This window comes from Narcine bancroftii, chromosome 3 (assembly GCF_036971445.1).
Source record: "Narcine bancroftii isolate sNarBan1 chromosome 3, sNarBan1.hap1, whole genome shotgun sequence".
Lineage (NCBI taxonomy): Eukaryota > Metazoa > Chordata > Chondrichthyes > Torpediniformes > Narcinidae > Narcine > Narcine bancroftii.
Window position 1 is genome coordinate 358,029,552 of NC_091471.1, and position 23,307 is coordinate 358,052,858.

The following is a 23,307-nucleotide window of genomic DNA, read 5'->3' on the forward strand; positions in this document are numbered from 1 at the left end:
TCGCACGCATGCGCCGTGCTGTCCAGATTGACTTGAGTTTGCGCAGTTGGTCTTCGTCCCCGAGGAGCCACGTCTCTGATCCGCCAGTCGCTTCCGCTTCGGGCCGTGGTTGACAGGATGGTGCGGTCATTTATAAGCCGGCAGGTTTGATTTGACCGCGCCTCCCCGACACCGAAGGGCTCGCCGCGGTTCCACAGCCCCGCCGCCGAGCCATGGCCGTGCCAGCCAAGAGCCTCCGCGTCAGCGACATCCACGACACGGCGTCGCTCTTCGAGCGCTACAGCACCGAGGAGATCCGGCAGGTGGAGCGGCGGGTCCGCGCCGAGATCGAGCAGAAGAAGGAGGAGCTGCGCCAGATGGTGGGCGAGCGCTACCGGGACCTGATCGAGGCGGCCGATACCATCACCGACATGAGGCTGTGCTCCGAGAAGGTGGTGTCTTCGGTGCAAGACATGTTCGAGTACTGCACCAGGATCGAGCCGCGTGGCGCCGGCAGAGCCGCGGCCCCCCCCTCTGCTCAGCCCAGCCAGGTACATGGGAAGTCTTTGCTGCTGGATGTCAGAGCCAGCACCGCCAGACTGAGGAAGAGCCTCTTCCTCAGGGGAGTGAGAAGGCTGGACGACCCAAGGAATGGCCCTCATGCACAAAGCCATATTGATTTATTTGAATTGGGTGAAATGCTCGTCCTGCATATATATATATATTGTTTGTACTTGTGTTGTGTCTGGTTATGTGACTTAAAAAGATCTGGGGCCTTACTTAAAGTTAAGCAGTTCTTTCTTCCCAATATCAAAGCCAACAGGTGTCACTCAGCATCAGGACGTGTTCAGGCTCTTCCACCATTCCCTTACAAACCCACTCTGCTTCCAGCACCAAGGACTCGGGCAATAGGGCATGGGAAAAGCACCACTTCAAGGCTCTCTGCCACTCGAACACCATCTTAAATTGAAAAGATGACGCGATCTATGTGGTTTCATTGGGTTGTACTTGTACAATCAGATGACAATCCACTTGATACATCACCAATGTTTTGGACTTGAGCCCTTATCATACCTTGATGAAGATTGTACAAGTACAACCCAATGAAACCACATTGATTGCGTCATCTTTTCAATTTAAGATGGTGTTCGAGTGGCAGAGAGCCTTGAAGTGGTGCTTTTCCCATGCCCTATTGCTCAAGCCTGAAACATTGGTAGGGTATCTATCTTTGCTACATAAAGTGCCCTGTTTGACCTGCTGATTTTATCCAGCATTGTGCTTTGACTTCAAGCGCAGTGTCTGCAGACTTTTGTATTTTACAAGTTTATTGTCATTTGATTGCACAAGTGCAACCTGACGAAACGCTGTTCTCCGGTCCTTGGTGCAAGACACAACCAGACATAACGCACATACAAACAATACACATGCAGGAGAAGTATTCGTATATACAAGTAAATAAAGGTTGCTTTGTGGATAGGAGAGTTCCTGGATCATTAGTGTGAGCAGTTAGTTCCTTTGGTCGTTCAGTGTTCTCACTGCCTGTGGGAGTAAACTGTTCTTCAGTCTGGTGGTGCTGGCTCTGATATTCCTGCATCTCTTTCCTGACCAGAGCATCTGAAAGATGCTGTGTGCAGGGTGTTCATCCAGATGATGCATGTCTCACTGAAAGGAGAATCATCCCAAAGCTGTTTATGGCCAATCTATATTGGAAATGCAGTTCCTTCCAAACTTTTCCAAAGAGCTAAGAGGGTAGGGTTAAAACATCAGCTAATTGTTTTGCATACCACGACAGTTCCTCCAGGGTTGGGTTTGACAAGCTGGGATTTTATCCTGTAGATCTGTGTCATCTTTTCAATTTAAGATGGTGTTCGAATAGCAGAGAGCCTTGAAGTGGTGCTTTTCCCATGCCCTATTGCCCGAGTCCTTGATGCTGGAAGCAGATTGGGTTTGTAAGGGAATGATGAAAGAGCCTGAATACGTCCTGATGCTGATGCTGAGTGACACCTGTTGGCTTTGATATTGGGAAGAACTGCCTAATTTTAAGTAATGCCTCAGATCTTTTTAAGTCCACCAGAGGCAGCAGACAGTCTTATCTGATGTGACAATACTCCTCAGTACTACACTTGACTATCGTCTGCCCAATATCTTGAATATCTTCCGATTTAGAGGTGAGAATTTCATCAAATGAGCCAGCAGTTTATATTTATAAGCCGGCAGGTTTGATTTGACCACGCCTCCCCAGCAGACCAACACCGAAGGGCTCGCCGCGGTTCCACAGCCTCCCCTCCGAGCCATGGCCGTGCCAGCCAAGAGCCTACGCGTCAGCGACATCCAAAACTTGGAATTTCACATGTTCTCCCAGGAATTTTTTTTTTCACAAATACATCTCCATGGAGCACTCAGACCTTTTTACTTTGGGCTTTTTTATGTTTTTAATGTTATCGTTTAATAGAATTTTCATTGATTTAGTACATTTTTATATATTTTTTTAAAAATCGAAAAATATATCCAGGTGCGAACTAATCGAGAAACACTCTTCAGCGACAGTAGTTAAATAGTAAGAACCAACCTTGTGTGTGTTCAGAATGGCGCCAAAGAGGATAAACTGACCAGATGAAGTGTAGTTTAGATAGAGAATTCGGTTCTAGGATTAGGTGGAAAGCTGGTCGTGCTGTAGAATTGTGTGTAGAGGTCAAAGGTGAGTACTTCCCTTGTTAGGCGGGGGTCTGTCGGCTGTGCGCAGCCACGATGCTGCCTGGGCGCATGGGGCGTGTGCATGGTAGGATCGCGTATTGGAGAATGGGTTGGTGCATGCATGGGAGTTTGGGGTGTGATTTCTTGATTGTTAGCGTGCATTGAAAATATTGTACATATGCATATATAACCTGATGAAATGGCATATTTCTGGACTATAGTCCACATACATAGACACACAGTACACCCTACACACAAATGAAAATGACATACTATACATAAATATAGGGGTGTAGACAAGGAGGGTGAGGCTCGCCTATTGTCTATTATCACAGATATTTCATTACTATGAAACATAGTAACAAGGGAACACTGAAGAAAATGTCACAGCAGTTATTATTGGAATGCAATGTTGTTACAGATCACTACAAGTCTTTTGTGTTGATAATAAACTATTTAAAACTCAACTGGATTTCGTGGTAAATCATTTGAAACGCATCACAAACAAGAGGCCCATCTAGTGGCTTTTTATGGCGAGTAGTCGCTACGCTATGTTTGGATTGATGTTGAATGACTGTACATTGTGGTAAAGGTGATCATAGAAATAATGTTGTGGAAAGGGCATATTATTGTCTGAAGTGTAAAAAGGAATCTTGGTATCCAAGTCATATAAAAGGCAGTAAATGGGGGGACTAAATTCCTTGTCAAATGTGTTGAAGAGTGGGTGAAATAGTGCACAGCTAGGAGAACTTGCAAGATCAGAAACATGGGTTTGATCCTGACCGTGGGTGCTGTGTGGTGTCTGCACATTCTTTCTGTGATTGACTGCTCTGGTTTCCTCCCACATTCCAAAGACCTATAGGTTGGTAGGATAATTGGCCACTGAAATTATCTCGTGCTAGTGGATGCTAGACTCTGGGGGTGGGGGGGGGGGGGGGGGGAAGGGAAGAATAATGAAAAATAAACCAGATTAGCATAGGATGAGTGGATGATGTTACAGATTCAATTGGATGAATGGGATATTTCCTTCTTTGGCTCCTTTTGGGTTCCAGAATGGGAGAGGACATGATGGTAGGAAAGAATAAGGATGATGAAGAGGTGACTGTTAAAATAATGGGGTAGATTGAGCTTGGCTCAGGAGGTAGGTGATGTAATAAACATGATGGGTGGTCTGACAAGATGTGAATTGGAGTTACAGGAGTAGAATTTACAGCTGGATTATGTGGCAATTCAAAGAAGATAAAATTTGCATTAATATTAGTGAGGGAACAGATTTGATGGGTCTCAAAAGCAGTGACTGAAAACAGTCTGACAGTAAATGACTATTTACATGTGTGTGGGAAGCTTTCAACCGGGATAAGGCATGCACACAACAATGAACTAGAGTACACAGTGTTATTACATGCAATTAAGGAAGAGAAACAATATAATACCTGCCACCACTTCCTGCCGACGTGGCTCTATGTTACTTGGGACACTAACTAAAATGCTCCCAAACCTTTACGAGGACACACCTTACCAATCTATTTCTCCAGTGCCATTCACTGTACTTGGCCTGGAGGGAAGTGGGGTGGTCCTTTAGAGATGGCAAAAAGAGGGAGAGGGGGAGAGAGAGAGAGGCAGGTGTATGTGGGCCCTTTATAGTACTGGAGGGTTGGGGAGTACAGCCCAAGTAATCTACAGGGAACCAGTGGCTTGGTGCCAGCAAGGTCTAATTGACCAATTGCCAAGTACAAAGGTACTGAAAGGGGCCAATGGTCAGGTGTGCACTGATGGGTGGGTCAGAGCCAAACCTTGATTGGCAGGTGGTGCCTTCCAAGCAGGTAATAAGCAATGCTGTTTTGTGATTGCCATGACCCTCCATAATATATTACATTTAGTTTGCAAAATTGTGTTAGTTCACATCTACCTACAGACAAGTCAAAGACTCAAAAGAGCTTGTTTAGAGAATTTTACATTAGCATTTTATTGATTTTTTTCTCTGTGTTTTGCAGTCAGTTTGTTTTCATTATTTGCGTACATGAGTATGTTGATTTTTTTTGCACTACAAATAAGTGGTAATTCTGTCTTGCCTGCAGGAAAAAGAATCTGATGTATGTGATGTCATATATGTACTCTGACAATAAATCTGAAATCAAGTAAAAATAATGAATTTGGCAACTAAAATTCATATTTCATGGCAGCTGTTCAACAGGATGAAATTAGTTTTGCAGTATAAAAAGAGGGTTTGAGTATAGGAACAAGGATACCTTACTGCAGCTGTACAGGGCCTTGGTGAGACCCCACCTGGAGTATTGTGTGCAGATTTGGTCACCTTATCTAAGGAAGGATGTTCTTGCAATGGAGGGAGTGCAGAGGCGATTCACCAGGCTGATACCTGGAATGGCAGGAATGACTTTTGAGGAAAGATTGCGCAAATTGGGATTGTACTCCCTGGAGTTTAGAAGATTGAGAGGGGATCTCATAGAGACCTATAAAATTCTGGCAGGACTGGACAGAATGGATGCAGATGGGATCTTTCCAAGGATGGGAAAATCCAGAACCCGGGGCCATGGTTTGAGGATAAAAGGCAAACCATTTAGGACCGAGATGAGGAGGAATTTCTTGACCCAGTGGGTGGTGAATCTGTGGAATTCATTGCCACAGAGGGCAGTAGAGGCAGGTTCATTAAATATATTTAAGAGGGAATTAGATCTATTTCTTCAGTATAAGGGTATTAAAGGTGACGGAGGGAAGGCGGGGACGGGGTACTGAACTTTAAGATCAGCCATGATCTCGTTGAATGGCGGAGCAGGCTCGAAGGGTCGAATGACCTACTCCTGCTCCTATCTTCTATGTTTCTAAAAATGAAGATTATTCTCAATTAGAACAAACTAATAAGTATAATTCAATGAACAACGAGTAGCTGAAGTTAAGGGTGGATTCTTATAACAATTACAGCACAGAAACAAGCCAATATGGCCCTTACATGCCGAACTTTTTCTCCCACCTAATTCCACTGACTTACTCTCAACCTGCAACCCTCCATATACATATCCAACTTCTCCTTAAATGCTAATATCAAGCCTGCTTCCACCACTTCATCCAGAAGCTCGTTCCACACACCCACCACTCTCTGAGAAAAGAAGTTCCGCCTTGTGTTTCCTCCAAACTTTTGCCCCCTAACTCCGCTCATCCTCTTGTTTGTATCTTTCCCTTTCTTAAAGAAAAAAGCCTCTCCATGTCAATTTTATCTATCCTCCTAATCATTTTAAATACCTCAATCAAATCCCCACTCAACCTTCTGCATTTCAAAGAATAAAGACATAACCTTTCCCTATAACTTAAACCCTGTACCCCTGGCAACATTCTAGTAAATATTCTCTGCACTCTCCAAATTGTTGGTCTTTCCTATAATTTGGTGACCAAATCTGTACACAGTACTTCAAGTTTGTCCTCGCTAATGCTTTGTACAATTTTAACATAACATCTCAGCTCCTATACTCAAAGTGCATAAAGGCCAACATACCATAAGCTTTCTGATGGTATATTGATTTCACATTCAGGGAACTATATACCATTATTCCTAGATCCTTCTATTCTACTGCACTCTTCAGTGCCCTACCATTCACCATATATGTCCTATTTTGATTAGCCATACCAAAATGTAACACCTCATATTTATCTGCATTAAACTCTATCTGCCATCTTTCAGCCTACTCTTCTAACTGGCCTAACTCCCTCTGCAAGCTTTGAAACCCTTCTTCACTAATCCACAGCTCTGCCTTTCTTAGTCTCGTTTCAGCAGACTTATTAAACCAATTTACCACCTCATCATCCAGATTATTAATGTATATGACAAACAGTAGTGGACCCAATACTGAACCCTGAGGCATACCGCTAGTCACTGGCTTCCAATCTTACAGATAGTTATCTACCACTACTCTCTGGCATCTCCCATTCAACCATTGTTGAATCCATTTTTACTACTTTAATGTTAATGTCTAACCTTCCTTGAGGAACCTTACTAAAGTCCATATATACAACATCCATTGCTTTACCCTCATCAACTTTCCTAATAACCTCCTCAAAAAATTCAATAAGCTTTGTCAAACATGATCTTCCCCCTGACATGTTGACTGTTCCTAATCAAACCTTGCCTATCCAAATATTTATATATACCATCTCTAAGAATACTTTCCAATAACTTACCCACCACTGATGTCAAACTTGCAGGCCAATAATTCCTAGATTTACTCCTAGCACTTTTTTTAAATAATGGAACTACATGCGCTACCCTCCAATCCTCCGGCACCATTCCGTTACTAATGATGTTTTAATCTCCCTCAAGGACCAAAGGAATATCTTGTCAGAACCTGGAGACGTCCACCTTTATTTTATTTTTCCTTTAATCATCACCTTTCCCATAACTTCACTACTTATTTCCCTTAATTTACACAGATCAATATCCTTCTCCTTAATAAATACTGAAGAAAAAAAAAACTGTTCAAATCTCTCCCATCTCCTTTGGTTCCATGCGTAGCCGTCCACTCTCATCTTCTAGGGGGCCAATTTTATTCTTCGCTATCCTTTTGTTCCTAATATATCTGTAGAAACCCTTTGGATTTATTTTCACCTTACTTGACAAGGCAACCTCCTATCTCCTCTTAGTCTTTCTAAATTCCTTAATAAGATTCATTTACATTCTTTGTATTCTTCCAACACCTTATTTACTTCATGCTGTCTATACTTTTTTCTGAACTAAGGCTCCCTAAAACTTTTAACCTTTCCTTTCATCCTAACAGGAACCTCTATCTCTGTACCCTTAAAATTTTACCTTTGAGTGCACTCCATTTTCCTTCTACTTCCTTTATCCCAGTCCACACCTTCCAAATCCATTCTCATCTCCTCAAAATTGGCCTTTCCCCAATCAAAAATCTCAACCCTGGGCCCAGACTTATCTTTTCCATAATTATTTTGAAACCAATAGCACTGTGATAACTGGACACAAAGTGCACCCCCACACACCTCTGTTACCTGGCCTATCTCATTTCCTAATAGATCCAACACTGTCCCTTCTTGAGTTGGTACTTCTATATATTGATGTAGAAAACTATCCTGCACATATTTAATAAGCTCCAAACCATCCAGCCCATTTACAGTATGGGCGTCGTGTGGAAAGTTAAAATCTCCCACAATCACAACCCAGTGCTTGCTACAAATATCTGTTGTTTCCTTACAAATTTGTTCCTCTAGTTCCCTCTCCACATTAGGTGTTCTATAATAAACCCCCATAAGTGTTACCATTTCTTTCCCACTCCTCAATTCTACCCGTAGTGCTTCTCTAGATGAGCCCTCTAATCTTTCCTTACAATGTACCGCTGTAATACCCTCTCTAACAAGCAGTGCAACACCTCCCCCTCTTGTTTCCCCTATTCTATCACACCTGAAGCAATGAAATCTTCGTATGTTTAGTAGCCAATCACACGCCTCCTGCAGCCATATTTCACTAATGGCTACCACATCATAATTCCAAGTATCTATCCATTGAGTATCATCTACTTTTCTCGCAATACTCCTAGCATTGAAAGAAATACATTTAATAAAATATCCTTTGCTTGATCTCTTGATTATTCTTCTTTGGCTTGGCTTCGCGGACGAAGATTTATGGAGGGGTAATGTCCACGTCAGCTGCAGGCTCGTTTGTGGCTGACAAGTCCGATGCGGGACAGGCAGACGCGGTTGCAAGGGAAAATTGGTTGGTTGGGGTTGGGTGTTGGGTTTTTCCTCCTTTATCTTTTGCCAAATCTCTTGATTATAAGAGATTAATAATCTCTTGATTATTAATGATGCATTATTGGGCACTGAAAAAGCAAATTCAGGAGATCTGTAGAATGGCAGTAAATGAAGTGGATCCAAGCAAAAATTGAAAACTTAATCTTCATATTGTTACATGTATTTGAGTAATGGACTGTGCAGATGATAACTTTTCTTTTTCTAATTTCTTCAGGTCCAGCAACAGTCCCAGGAGAAATTCTACAGTATGGCTGTGCAGATTAAACTCCTTTTGAATATGCCGGAGAAGATTTGGAGTGCCTTAGAATCATCTCATTATCTCCATGCTACTCAGATGTACTTGCTGTGCTGCCACATTCATAACATCCTCCAGCTGGACTCCTCTGGTGGTTCCCGTTACAGTCCTGTCCTGGCACGCTTTCCCATCCTCGTACGACAGGTAGCAGCAGCAGGCCATTTCAGGTTAGCCGGTTATTAGTAAAAATGCTATATCTGTATCCTCAGACAATTTCTCACCAGCACAAAATGTACTATTCTAATTTGGCACGTTTGAACAGTGTTGCAAGTGACCTTTGAGGTTGCCTTTCACTATTAAAAAAATACTATGCAATTGCTACCCTTTTGAAAATATTATTTTAATTCAGATCTGGAGGAATGACAAAGAAAGGGCAGAAATTGTGAAATTCAACTTGATGCTGAGAATGTAGAAGCATTACAAAGTGGAGAAGTTGGGGCTTTTCAATGGATGAACGTTCATTCATGATTTTATTAAAACAATATATTTGAAGCATCCCACTGGCAGAGTTTACATAGGGCATAAAATATTTTTAAAAATCCACTGAATGATTACTGAGTTAATGTAATTATAAAAATTCTAAGAAGGAGCTGTGTTCTTGTTACACATGCAAGTGAAAGAAATAATTTACATGTTACAAAATACAATGTGCTGGAGAAACTCAGCAGGTTGAGCAGAATCAGTGATAGAAAAGAATGGTCAGCATTTGGGGCCAGAACCCTTCATCAAGACACTTTTTGTGCTCCAGATTCCAGCATCTGCAATTTTTTGTGTGCCCCCTCACGATAGTGTTCTTTTAATAATTGTCTTACAGGAGACTGCCTTTCATCATTAAATGGGTATTCATTGATCTCTGAGAATTAGTTTTTTTAGGAACTGAGAAACTTGCACTTATTATTTCTTTCGTGCAGTGGGCATGACCTCCTTGCTACCCCGGTGAAAAACTGTTGCTTCATTCATTTAAAAAGGACATTGTTATCATTTCGATGGATCATTGTTCTGCCTTGTCATTTTAACTTGTCTCAAATGTAATCATTCATTGTCAGTTGTTGGTTTCAACTGAAGTGAGAGTGGTATCCTTGTGGGAAGGTAAATATGAAATGGGTCATCACGGTTCTCAACCAAACAGTGGCAATGAAGACGCTATAATTTAGTTGAGGAGGGATGTGTAGAATAAAGGGAATTGCTGTGGTGGAATGTTGAAATAGCTAGAGCAAACTGAGAAGTTGGAGGTACTCAGCAGATAAGGCAGCATCCTGGGGAGAAATGGTAATTCAATGATTTGGGCAGGGAACCTTTATTGAGACTGAAGTAAAACATGATTTCACACACCGTGATTGAAATAAAAAAACACGATGCTGGAGAAACACAGCAGGTTAAACCGTGTACTTTATGTAGCAAAGATAAAGATACATAACCGACATTTTGGGCTTTAGTCCCTTTTTTTCAAGGTCTGAGCAAAATGAATCCGAAGGGCCTCTCTCAACACTGTATCACTACATGACTGATGTTATCAGAAGGTAGATGTATGTTGCACAAATAAAAAATCAGACTGGAAATAGATGATTCAAAATGATACATCATATTTAATACATATTCAACAATGTCATCATGTTTTCCTATCTGTTACTGGATGTTATTCATTCCCTCCCATTTAATGTAAAAATTGAAAGTTTTAAAGTATTTGCTTTATTTAATAGTGCTGAGATATCACACAAAATAAAGGTTTATTTTGTTTGGAATGAAAAAAAATACACTATATTTTCTTGTGTGCTTTTTTTTTTTTGCAGATCATCCATTTTGCAAGAAAGTAAAACCCTCCTTAAGGGCCGTGCAGTTTCAGACCAAGCTATTGCGGAAGCTCTCTGTTCCATTATTCTACTGGAAGACAGTTCTCCACGCCAAGCTCTCACTGATTTTCTTCTAGCTAGGAAGTCAGCAATTCAACAGTTACTGAACCAAGCCCATTATGGTGAGCACAGGTCTTAGTCCCATTTCTGTAGACATTTTGATCCTAGCCTTTGCATGAAAGGGGAAAGGTATTGGTTATTACAACCAATTACTGAGATTGCTGTCAATTGTTCTAGAATTCTGTTTTACCTTTTTTGAAATAATAATTTCAAGGATTGGAAGGGTAAATCACATTTTGAACTTTTGTACGTTTATTGTTCGTGTTTTTTTTTAGGAGCTGGCATCAAGGCACAGGTGTGTTCATTGGTTGAACTTCTAGCCACCACATTGTATCAGGCTCAAGCTGTGTTTTACACCCCAAGTCAAGGAAAAACACCAGCTTCTACACTAACCTGTGGCCTTCTCTTTACGACCTTGGAATCCATTACAAGTGAGTGCTCAGCAGGTATGTACGAGCCTATCAGTTTCTGTTACAATTGTCGAAGAGATCTTATTGTTTTGCTTTGGAATCTGGAGTACTGGACAATAAAAGTCAAAAAATTATAAATGAAAGGAACTCTGAATGGGAAGTGATGACTAGCCTTCTCGAAAATAACATGAAAGAATACAAATTTTAATGTAACATTTTCTCAACCTGCTTGGCTGGGAGAGTATTATATAGCAGGAGATGTTCCACTGTGTCCACACCATCTCTCTCACCATCATTCAGGGCCCCAAACAGTCCTTCCAAGTGAATCAACTTTTCACTTTGAATCTGCAGGGGTCATCTACTGCATTCGGTGCTCCCATTGTTGTCTCCTCTATATTGGAAAGACTGGGTGCAGACGGGGAGATCGCTTCACTGAGCTCTGTCTGCTGCAATCTTCCAGTGGTCATTCATTTCAATTCACTGTCTCATTCCCATGCTGACATGTCTGTCAGTAGTGTTATGCACTGCCTGACTGAGACCTCTTGCAAACTGGAGGAGGAATACCTCCTCTTTTGTCTGGGCACCCTCCAACTGGATGGAATTAACATCAACTTCTCCGGTTTCTGTTAAACTTTTTCCTCCTGCTGGCTTCTTAGTTCTCGCTCTCTTTTCCTCTCTCTCCTTTCCCCCCCCCCCCACCTTCCCTCTGTCCCTTATAACATTGCCAAAATCAATTCTTTCCTTTCCTCTTATCATATCCAATTTTAGCCATTGGTCTGGGCTCCTCACCCTGCCATTCTTCAGTCTTTATTGAGATACTTTCCTGTTTTTTTACTTATACCTTGAAGAAGGGCTCAGGTCCAAAATATCAATGATAATATCTTTATCTCCTATGGACACTGTGAGACTGCTGTGTTCCTCCAGAATTTCTGTTTGTGTCGTTTTTTTTTAAAAAGAATATCAAATTATTTGCAGAGGTTCTCCGTTCCACTTGATAAGGGTTTGTCAAATTTACCAAAGAATTCCTTTTAAATGCAACATGGTGTAATATTTATATAGGTGTAATATTATACTACATAGACTGGGTTGGTTCATGATTTAAGTTTGAATCAGTTGATTTTTGGCTGGTTTAATGTTTGTAGGGTGGGGATAAGTAGTAAATTGGTCCACAGAGAAGAGGAAAGTATTATCCTTCGTTGCCCCAGAAGTTTATGTGGTATTTTTTTTTGCATGAACACTGCTTTGCCATTTATGGGAGAATACCGGCACGAGTTTGCACACAAGTGAACAAAAGAACTTGGAGGTGGTTACTTGTACAATGAGGAAAGAACCAGTATGGTTTGTGCGGTAATTGGTTTAACTGTGATTTTAAAAATAAATCACTGTTGTCAGCCAACATATGTATTTCAAAATTTTAGTATGAACTTTTCTTCCCTTTGCCCAGACATTAAATGCAACTAAAACACTTATTTGATTACTCTGTGCAGAAAAAGGAATCACCGTTTTAAAAGAAGTGAAATCTGAAAGTTGGTTCAGATATTTGCCACCTTCCATTGTGAATTTTCAGCCATCTCTGAGGACCCTTGCTCATCCAATAAGCCATGGTTATTTGAGAGACACTCTTCAGCAGTGGATCACCATGTAAGAAAGTGGGTTTTAGGTCTGCTTTGTTGAACTCTGAGGAGTTAAAAATTGTTGTAATTTTTAGAAAAATTTGGATAGCCTATCAATATTGTTGCTGAAGTCAAGTCTTCATAGTCTTCACTCTCTTTTATCTTAACTAACCTCCTCCTCCTCAAACTTACATGTGTCTTTTTGTCCATACCCTTGTGTATTTTGAGCCTCATGCAATACTTGATTACTCAAAACTATTTTAAATTGTGAAACGAATGTCAGGTTTTTTTTCTGGTCGAGAGCATGATGGAGGATCAGCACAGAATTATAATGTTATAGCAATCATGGAAATTTGGTTGAGGGAAGGATAGGATGACAGGTTAATCTAGACCAGGGGTGTCAAACTCAAATTCACGGAGGGCCAAAATTAAAAACTTGGACCAAGTCGAGGGCCGAACTAAATGTTTATTGAAATTTTTCAACAACATCTGCATGTTTTCTCTTCTTTCAACATATGTAATGTTAAACTTTAGGATATAACTTTAGGAGGATAATGTTACAGGTCAGGAGTAGGTAGCTCAAGTTCACCCTTTGCTTGACCTGAGGGAAACCTATTTGGTCCCTGTGGAGATGTAGTCAGCATTCACAGGCTGTGTCCATTTTGGCCTGCATCAGGACTCAGCATTTCCTGCTCACTTCTCAGGCTTTAGGCCTCTATTCACCCTCGACCCACCATCCCTCTACCTGACCAGTCCTTTACCCAACCTCTACTCACCCCTCACTCCACTCGCTCTGCCTCTACCCACCCCATCCTATACACACCCCTCTACTGCCTCTCCCCTCAACCTGTTCCTCCCTCTACCCACCTCTCACCCTCCAATCACCCCTCCCCTACTTGCCCTGTCCCTCCCCTTTTACCTCTTCCCTATCCACCCCTCCTTCTACTCATCCCTCCCTCTAACTGCCCCTCGCACCACCGTAACTTCCCTTGCCCATTACTCCTCACCTACACTCTTTGCCCACCCTGCTTACCCACAAACTCAGGCCCAGCGCACTGCTGATCAGCCTTTGCGGACAGCCACCATCTCTCTCTTCACATGCAGGGCCGAACCAGCCGTCCCTGGGTTCCGCGCGGGTGCAAGCGCTGAAGGCCGTGGCGACCGGGAGAAGTGCGCTTGCGCTGTGGAAGGGCCGTCCGATGCCAGTCGCGCGGGGCTCGCGCTGCCCGGGGGCCGTGCGCAGCCTGCCATGTCCGTCGCGCCGACAGGAAATCACAGGCGCTTGCCCATCCGCCGCACCGCTCGACAGGTGGGAGAAGTGACTGGTTGTACGGGGAGCCTTCCAACTAGCTTGCCGGCTGATGACATCAACAGACTTCTCACGTTACAATTTCTCGTGTTACAATGGGGAAGGATGTGCAATGAAGGGGGAGGATGGTGGAGGTGACATTACCAAAAAACAGCATCGGCTCTCGCTGCAGGGCGGGCCACCTCTAATACATTTTTGAAATGATCTTGCGGGCCAAATATAATTACATCGCGGGCCAAATTTGGCCCGCGGGCCAGAGTTTGACATGTATGATCTAGACTAAAGAAGTTTCTGACGTGATGGAGAAGAGTGCAAAGGGGGAGAGAAAGTTGCACTACTGACTGAGGAGAGTATAATGGCAGAACTATCTTTGGAGGATCTTCCAACAAGACCAAATAGAAAGAATTTAAGAATAAGAGAGGGGAAATCACTTTGCAGAGGTCATACAGTAGGTTTTCCAGTATCTGAGGAATTCGAGGAACATCTGTTTGTGACTTGCGGGAAGGTTCAAGAAAAATGGGGTTACAGAAATCTTGGTGATGAATGCTCAATGCAGAGAACAAGTCTCTGAAATGTAATTGAGACCTTCAGTCTGTCCATGGAAATGTACCAGTGCCCTGAATAAGTGGTGGAAAGTGCAGATCAACTACCCATCTACCAGCTCCATCTGTGAGCTAATTTCCTAATTGCCTCATTAGTCATTTCTTTCCTTGGCTTGGCTTCGCGGACGAAGGGGTATGGAGGGGTAATGTCCACGTCTGCTGCAGGCTCGTTGGTGACTGACAAATCCGATGCGGGACAGGCAGGCACGGTTGCTGCGGTTGCAAGGGAAAATTGGTTGGTTAGGGTTGGGTGTTGGGTTTTTCCTCCTTTGTCTTTTATCGGTGAGGTGGGCTCTGCGGTCTTCTTCAAAGGAGGTTGCTGCCCACCGAACTGTGAGGCGCCAAGATGCACGGTTGGAGGCGATATCAGCCCACTTGCGGTGGTCAATGTGGTAGGCACCAAGAGATTTCTTTAAGCAGCCCTTGTACCTCTTCTTTGGTGCACCTCTGTCTCGGTGGCCAGTGGAGAGTTCGCCATAGAACACGATCTTGGGAAGGCGATGGTCCTCCATTCTGGAGACGTGACCCACCCAGTGCAGTTGGGTCTTCAGCAGCGTGGATTCGACGCTTGCGGACTCTGCCAGCTCGAGTACTTCGATGTTGGTGATGAAGTCATTCCAATGATAGTTGAGGATGGAACGGAGACAGCGCTGATGGAAACGTTCTAGGAGCCGTAGGTGATGCCGGTAGAGGACCCATGATTCGGAACCGAACTGGAGCATGGGTATGACAATGGCTCTGTACACGCTGATCTTTGTGTGTTTCTTCAGGTGGTTGTTTTTCCAGACTCTTTTGTGAGGTCTTCCAAAGGCACTCTTTGCCTTGGCGAGTCTGTTGTCTATCTCTTTGTCGATCCTTGCCTCAGATGAAATGGTGAAGCCGAGGTAGGTAAACTGGTTGATCATTTTAAGTTCTGTGTGCCCGATGGAGATGTTGGGGGGGCTGGTAGTCATGATAGGGAGCTGGCTGATGGAGGACCTCAGTTTTCTTCAGGCTGACTTCCAGGCCAAACATTTTGGCAGTTTCTGCAAAACAGGACGTCATGTGCTGGAGAGCTGGCTCTGAATGGGCAACTAAAGCGGCATCGTCTGCAAAGAGTAGTTCACGGACAAGTTGCTCTTGTGTCTTGGTGTGAGCTTGCAGGCGCCTCAGATTGAAGAGACTGCCATCCGTGCGGTACCGGATGTAAACAGCGTCTTCATTGTTGAGGTCTTTCATGGCTTGTTTCAGCATCATGCTGAAGAAGATAGTAAAGAGGGTTGGTGTGAGGACGCAGCCTTGCTTTACGCCGTTGTCAATGGAGAAGGGTTCGGAGAGCTCATTGTTGTATCTGACCCAACCTTGTTGGTTTTCGTGCAGTTGGATAATCATGTTGAGGAACTTGGGGTGGCATCCGAGGCGCTCTAGTATTTGCCAAAGCCCTTTCCTGCTCACGGTGTCAAAGGCTTTGGTGAGAATTTTGGTGAGAACAATGAGAACTGTTTAGTGTATTTCATTAGTCATTTAACAACCCACAAAACCAGAGAGTAACCAAGTTGTGCTTGTTCGTGCTGTATTTCACTATATCCTCTCATGACGTAGGAGGAGGTCATTTAAGTTTACGTAGTCTGTGCCAGTTCACAGGACATTGCCGTTCTCCATTATTTTTCTCCCCACATATTCTGCTTCCCAGATTATACTTTTCTCTTACACAAAAGGGGCAATTTACAGTGGCCAAATGAGATACCAACTCGCGTCTTTTTTGGAATAACTAAAGACAACCCATGTCCTAGAATGTGCACACCCCACACAGTTAGGATCAGGATTGAAATGTGGTCATTGTACCTAGGAGACACCAGCTCTACTAGCTATGTACCCACTTTGGATGGGTAGCATGTGGCACGGAAATGAGTACAATAATGAGCATTAACAACAGCTTATCTGCTCATAGGACCTAGCCATCTATACTTTTAGTTACTTGTGGTAAATTGGCGCTACATATGAATAGAAATTTTGCATCCACACCCTGGTTTCTGGAATTCAAGCAACCGGCGGCGTCCATAAGAATCCGGCAAAAAAAAATTGAGGAAAATAAATTCAAAAATGTAAAATCAATAAAAATAAATTAATAGATTAAAAATACAAGTTTAAAATTGTAAATGTTCAGTGAAATGTTGGTGAAGATGGGAGCAAATATTTAGCCTTTGCTCGTAGCATCTGCTTGAATAAAGTTGTGTGAAGCAACAAAGGTATCGTCCAGGGTGAAGAGCTGGTTGATGCTGTTGGGGTGACTCTATTATAGAGTCTCCTTATCCCTGCTTAGCAAGAGTTACCTTGGTCAGAGTCTTTATCTGTAAACCTGGGGGAGGGGAGGTTATAATGTTATTCATCTTTTTGGGCGGCGCCACGGAGGGGGAGAAATCTTCAAATGTAGTGACAGTTAAATGTTTTCAAAGTATGTGATGAAAAATGCTTGAATGGTTTGTATATTCATGCAAGTGAATTTTGTTTAGTATAAGTACAGTATGGTACTTTTGTCTTTTAAACTGCTTATTCTTAACGTAGGTGTATCAGTTCAGCATTGTAAAGTCTTAAGCAACCAAAAAATACCCTTATAAGGTGCCAGATACCATGTATACAGATTCTAGTGTGGAAATTTTTAATAAAATTTACCAACGTTGTGATTTGATTCTTAAAACTTTTATTTTTATTAAAGGTGCAAGGATGATATAAAAATGGGAATTGGGAACCTGCTGATTTATGTAAAAAGTCTGAAGGGTCTTGCTGGAATTCGAGATGCAGTGTGGGAACTCCTCACCAGTGAATCAATATGTCAGAACTGGGAAACGGTTTGTTGCCGACTCTTGGAGAAACGTTTCTCTTTCTGGGAAGACTTTCTTCAACAACTCTTCCTTGACAGATTACAGGTAAAGCTGAAAGGCAAATAATTCTGGGGGAAAAAAAAATATTCCTTATGTTTTTCACTGTTCCTAACACAAATCTTCGAGCTTTAATGTTGTCAAAATATTTTGCATGTGACCTACAGATAGCACCTACACTATTTTAACAACCTTATATACTCGTGTTATCAAAGTTGACCCCCTATTTTTGGCCAAGAAATTGGGAATTTTCCATATTTCATGGAAAAGTTGACCCTGGTTCTTCACAGGTAACAGATTAACATAAATGTTATGATGAGGACATTTTTTTTTCTGTTATGTCCTATACAATTCATACAAACATCATGGTACAGATTACTTAAGTTCATTATTGACCAAGCACTATAATTACTGGTAGTGTAATTTGTATATTTATCACAAAGTATTTCACACCACAATTTCTTGCATAAGCTGGACCATATGAATTTACTTCACTATAATTAATGTATCCCTGAATTGGTACTTAATACCATAACAACCATAAAATTACAAAACCTTAATCTAACACTTGTCTGGTTTCCGTTTGCAAATGTAAACTGTCTTGAGTAGGAACACAGCTAGGCCAAAATTCATTAACATTATATTACCCCATTACTGTGACAATACCAAGATCTTTTGGACTTCTGCTCCTGTTATGGTGTTTTGGATTCGATTGTGAATTTCAGCCCCTCAAAAGAAGTGCCCATGTAATAGTTGACCCTATAAAGTTAACATTAAAAAATGGTATTGAAAATTTGACTTTTACACGAGTATACTTTTCCACATACCCTGCGCAACTTGTCCTCCTCAAACTATTCCGCACTCATGACTTACTGTTCTGTTGTACTTTTGTTTTCTTATTGTGTTGCATGCTGTACTTAAGTATTGGTTGACTGGTCTTGATAGCATGCAAAACAAAGCTTTTCATTGTATCTTGGTGTCGAAAACATCAAATGATTTTTGGGAATTTAGATAACATGGTTCTTTTGGCCACATTACATGAAGGGCTTTTTTTTTCTCTCCAGGCACTGACAAAAGAAGGTATGGAATCCATCTCAAACAGTTCCAAACAGCTCTTGATATCAGCTCTACAGGAACTTCGCACCAAAGGCATCAGCAATGCTCCAAATAAACCTGTTGAATTTGAATACAATGTTGCCGCATATCTTTGGTCAGAGAGTAATACCGATCTTTTGCCAGACACTGCCTGGGTCAGTGTTACGAATCGTAGTCATTTTGTAAAGAGTGGACTTTCTATGAAAGCTCAAGCACTAACACTTTGTGTTCAGAGTTTCTGTTCAGCACTTGATTCCAAATTAAAAGTTAAACTGGACGATTTAGTAATGTATCTTCCACCAACTGCTTCTGCTGTAAAGGACAATGTAAATGGCTACTCATCCTCCCAACTGCAGAATTCTGCTTTTGATAGGTACTCTGACACGGCTAAGGTGGAAGAGATGCTACAAACACAGTGCATTTCTTGTGTGCGGTACATTCTGAACTCTGTGGGAGCAGAACTTAAAATGGCAGAAGGGAGACTGCAAAACTGCACTTATTCTCCCAACGATTGTAATCTCAATGCCATCCTCTTGATGGCACGATTATGTCAGTCCATCGGAGAACTCTGCCCTCATCTCAAGCAGTGTATTTTGGGCAAGTCGAATGGCAATGATCTTGCAAGTGAGCTCCGTCCTCTCAAGAAACTGGGCAAGGGGAAGCTGCAAGACATCAAGCCAGCACACGCTAAGTGGCAGGAAATAAAGGATCAGCTGTTGCAACAGAGTACAAGTGCTTATAGAATTTGGAATATTGCCATATCAAAGGTTGGTGTCTACCTACTATTACCTGACATTTGTTTGTTTATAAACAGGTTTTACAGGGCTTTGACGTCAGTGAATAACTTTTACAAAGCAAGGCTTTAACATCAGAGAATAATTTTTGCAAAGCAATTCTATGGGTTCAAATTTTCAAGTGTTTTGAAAAGAAAATGTGTCATTTAATTTTGGGAAGACTTTTACAGGTTGAGTACCTCTTATCCGAAATGCTTGAGACCAGAAGTTTTTCGGTTTTGGGGTTTTTTTTTCAGATTTTTGGAACAATGGAACTAGGCCGCAAAGTAGTGACAGCAGAATTACCTGCATCAGTGGTCAAACAGCAAAGACAAATGATGGCAGGCTTCTTGAGCACCCACATGACACCACAAGTGGGGGGAAAAAAAACTATCTTGATCTCTGCTTACAAAAGAAGACCACTACAAATTTGATTGGAATTTTTTCCACTTTTTTGGAAAGCAAGGATTTCTCTGCATCTTCAGTGATATGATTTTTAAAATATCACTTTTAATTTCAGATCAGTCTGCAATTGATTTTTTTTAAAACTCTTGGTCCTGGACTTGCCCAAATTTTATATAAATTGTTTGATTGAGGATTAAAATGGATTTAAGAGTGGGTACAATCCAGTATAGAAAGAGACAAAAACATTTCTATCATTTGTTGACCTGTTCCCCTTTAATGACGTCAAGTTTTAGATTTAATTTTGCAAATATATGGGAAATACTGTTTTTAAATTTAGACATACAGCATGGTAACAGGCCATTTCGCCCCGTGGGTCTCTGTCACCCTATTTACACCCCATCAACCTACACGCCCAGCTCGTTTTGAACGGTGGGAGGAAACCGGACCCCCCTGAGATAACCCATGCAGACACAAGGTAAACACACAAACCCCTTACAGACAGCGTGGGATTCAAACCCCGGTCTGGACCCGAGCACTGGCACTGTAAAGTTGGTGCAGTAACCGCCTCAACAACCATGCCACTGTGATGACCTTTCCTGAAAGCTGCCCAAGAAGATAGTTTAATGGATATTGGCAGCATTTATTCTTAACATTAGTTTCTGTCAAGAATTAGTTATGAACGATCTTTGGCATCTAACAAGAGTGATGATCATCAAATAGTTGATCATAATTGATCCTCAACCAATTAGAATGAATAATTCAGCCTTTTAGCATACCAGGAAGTAAAATATTCCAATATTTAAACTAACTTTCTGAATAGAAAAAATAAAGATTGAGAGATTTTTCGAGAGATTAATGTTGAAGCCATGCAACTTAAAATAATGAAGGCAATTATCTTGTATGGCCTTGAGATGTGGTAAAGCAGGACTTCTGGCTTTGTGTATGCACTTAAAATCTCAATTTTGAATGATTCCTTTACACATATTTAACATGTAAAAATAACACAGAAATTAAGGGCTATTTGTTCCATTAGAAAAGTTCTTCCTATTCCTGCTCGTTAACAAATTCCAGTAGGATCTGCAGTTAATTCTTGTTAGATGTTACCTAAATGTGCTGAAGCAAATTTATGCAGGGGGCGACAAAATACTGCTAAAACAACTGATGGTTCTGGATTTTGAATATTATGATTTGGTTCCTTATGACTTTATGAACGGCAAAAAAATTCTGCAAGGACACGGGAAGAAGTGGGGTGGGGGGGGAGATGGATGAGGGAGGGTTAACGAAAGCCAGATACGTCAATGTTCATGCTATTCAGTTTGGAGGGTACCCAATTGGAAGATGAAGTGTGGTTCCTCCAGTTGGAGGGGGCAGGACAGATTGGCTTCAGATTCCATCAGTTGCAGTCTCCTGTTTTACAAGGCAGTGATATGACTATCTGGAAATATTGGGTGCAATTCTGGTCGCTATAAAGGAAAGATGTGAGTAACTTAGCGAGGGTGCAGAAAAATTCACAAAAATGTTGCCAAGACTGGAGAGCTGGTGTTAGAAGAAGAGTAGCTATGAAGTATTGAACTGCACGTTTCACAAACATTTCTACGACTGATTCCACCTGCATTGAATTCGTCCATCGTTATTGAATGAAGATCTACCGGGTCCAATGCCTGAAGAGGGCGCACAAAATCAGTGAACCAGTGCGGACTCGAAAGGCCAACATGGCCTGTTTCTGCTCCGTAAATGGTTATATGGTTAACTCAGGCAGCGTCTGTGGAGACAAAGGTGCATGTCAAGGTTTTCAGATGAAAGCCCGCCTGCATGAGGAACTAGAGGAAAGATGCCAGTCTTCAGCAGTGTGAGGGGTGTGAGATGCAGGCTGCGAAGTGATAGGTGCAATTAAATGGCCGGATGAAATCATCTGGGGAGGGTGGGGGGAGGTGGAAGGAAGAGGTGAACAAATGGAGAAAGTTGGATAATTGAGTCTATGCTGGGAATGTCGGTTCCCTGATGTTGGAAAATTTAATGCTCTTACTATTGAGTGGCAAGATGCCCTTCGGCAGTTTTTGAGTTCTGTTGACTGTAGACAGTCTTTGCAGATGAATCCATTCCCTTCAGTTTAAAAGCCTCTTGTCACTCGTCTGTTCAATTGCTGAGATAATGTCCTTATTTTGCTCTGTTATTCCCACCTCTCCAATTGTTTTTCAATGTGACATTCCCATCCACTTTTCATCCCATTCTTTCTGTAGCCCTCACAACTGTTTACTCACAGCAAACTCTTTACTATGCAGTTTTAGTCTGGCTCAATTTTCTTCACAATCTTTTTAATTGACAATGTACTATTATGGTTGCTGCAAAGAAAGTCTGTTTCGCCAAATATGTATCTGCATCTTGTTTTGGTTCTCGCACATCTCCAATTGGATTCAGATTTCAGCTTTATCAAAGTACAACCCTGAGATTCTTCCTGTGGGTCACTTTTTGACAGTACATATGTAAACAAATAAAGAAATGTAAATGAACTATGCCATACAGAGATGGGAAACGACACCCAATAAAGTGCAAAATTAAGAGTTGAGAAGTCTGGTGAAGAAGTAGCTTTCCCTGAAACGAGTCTTCTTTCTATACCTACACCTCTTTCCTGATGGTAGCAGCAAGAACAGAGGGGTGTGCTGGGTGGTGTAGATCCTTGATGATTGCTGCTGCTCTCTGACAGCAGCATTCCCTGTATATGTTCTCAGTGATGGGGAGGGTTTTGCCTGTGATGTCCCAGATTGTGTCCACTACCTTTTGCAGGGCTTTACGCTTAGGGGTATTGGTGTCCCCATACCAGACTGTGATGTAGCCAGTCAGCACACTTTCCACCATATATCTGTAGAAATTTTTAAATGCTACACTGCCCTTTAACACATGACTTTCTTAGTTAAGCTTCCTGTTGTGCCTTTTAATTATAAATTTTAATGATTTGGGGCTACAAAAATTTATGTGGCACATTAGGCATTGTAATATCAATGGAAAGGCCGATTTGATTCAAATTTTTAAAATTACTTGCTGTGGGGGAAAGTTCATAACGACAGAGCTGCAGACGTCAATGAAATGTTTCATTGCCAGGTTCTTGGTAACCATGCAGGTAGATAAACTGGACTGAGAGTTCCAACAAATTGTGGCTTATGCTGTACAATTTTTGCCAGATGTGTTGAGGTTAAGTGGATACCTTTTCAATGACCCATGTTTTATCATCTAAGTGCACATTCTCTAGTCATTGTTAACTGCTGTGGTTCGTGAAGGTGGCTTACTGCCATCTTCCGGGGAATTAAGTGTGGAGATTTAAATGCTAGTTTTATCCTTGAAGCACACATCCTGCAAATGAGAAATGAAAGATAATTTGGACTTGATACTGGTGCTTTTGTTCACTGGAATTAGAATTTTTGTGTGTTTTTTTTTAAATTATCTGAAATACTATTATACAGGATTTGATGCATTTTAGATTTAAATAACTTTTAGTCTTACCCAGATTTGCTATTTTGCTGCATTTGTTGTTTCCACAATATTAAATCTTGACTGAAATTTTGTTCTGGGCGATCAGTGCTGAGTTCTGCGC

General features: G+C 41.8%; 1 protein-coding gene across 3 annotated transcripts in view; it reads left to right on the forward strand.

Annotated features, from left to right (window-relative positions):
• The window catches only part of cog1 (component of oligomeric golgi complex 1), a 43,723-nt gene that overhangs the window by 912 nt on the left and 19,504 nt on the right, over nucleotides 1-23,307 (forward strand). Inside the window, exons 1-7 of one of the 3 annotated variants that reach the window (XM_069930019.1) lie at nucleotides 18-530; nucleotides 8,663-8,910; nucleotides 10,534-10,715; nucleotides 10,929-11,099; nucleotides 12,551-12,704; nucleotides 17,283-17,493; nucleotides 18,510-19,307. In XM_069930019.1, the coding sequence (XP_069786120.1) occupies nucleotides 213-530; nucleotides 8,663-8,910; nucleotides 10,534-10,715; nucleotides 10,929-11,099; nucleotides 12,551-12,704; nucleotides 17,283-17,493; nucleotides 18,510-19,307 (2,082 nt within the window). In that variant the 5' untranslated portion in view covers nucleotides 18-212. Of the gene's footprint in view, nucleotides 1-17; nucleotides 531-8,662; nucleotides 8,911-10,533; nucleotides 10,716-10,928; nucleotides 11,100-12,550; nucleotides 12,705-17,282; nucleotides 17,494-18,509; nucleotides 19,308-23,307 lie in introns of those variants that run through there. The other 2 variants (XM_069930018.1, XM_069930020.1) reach the window with 2 other exon arrangements.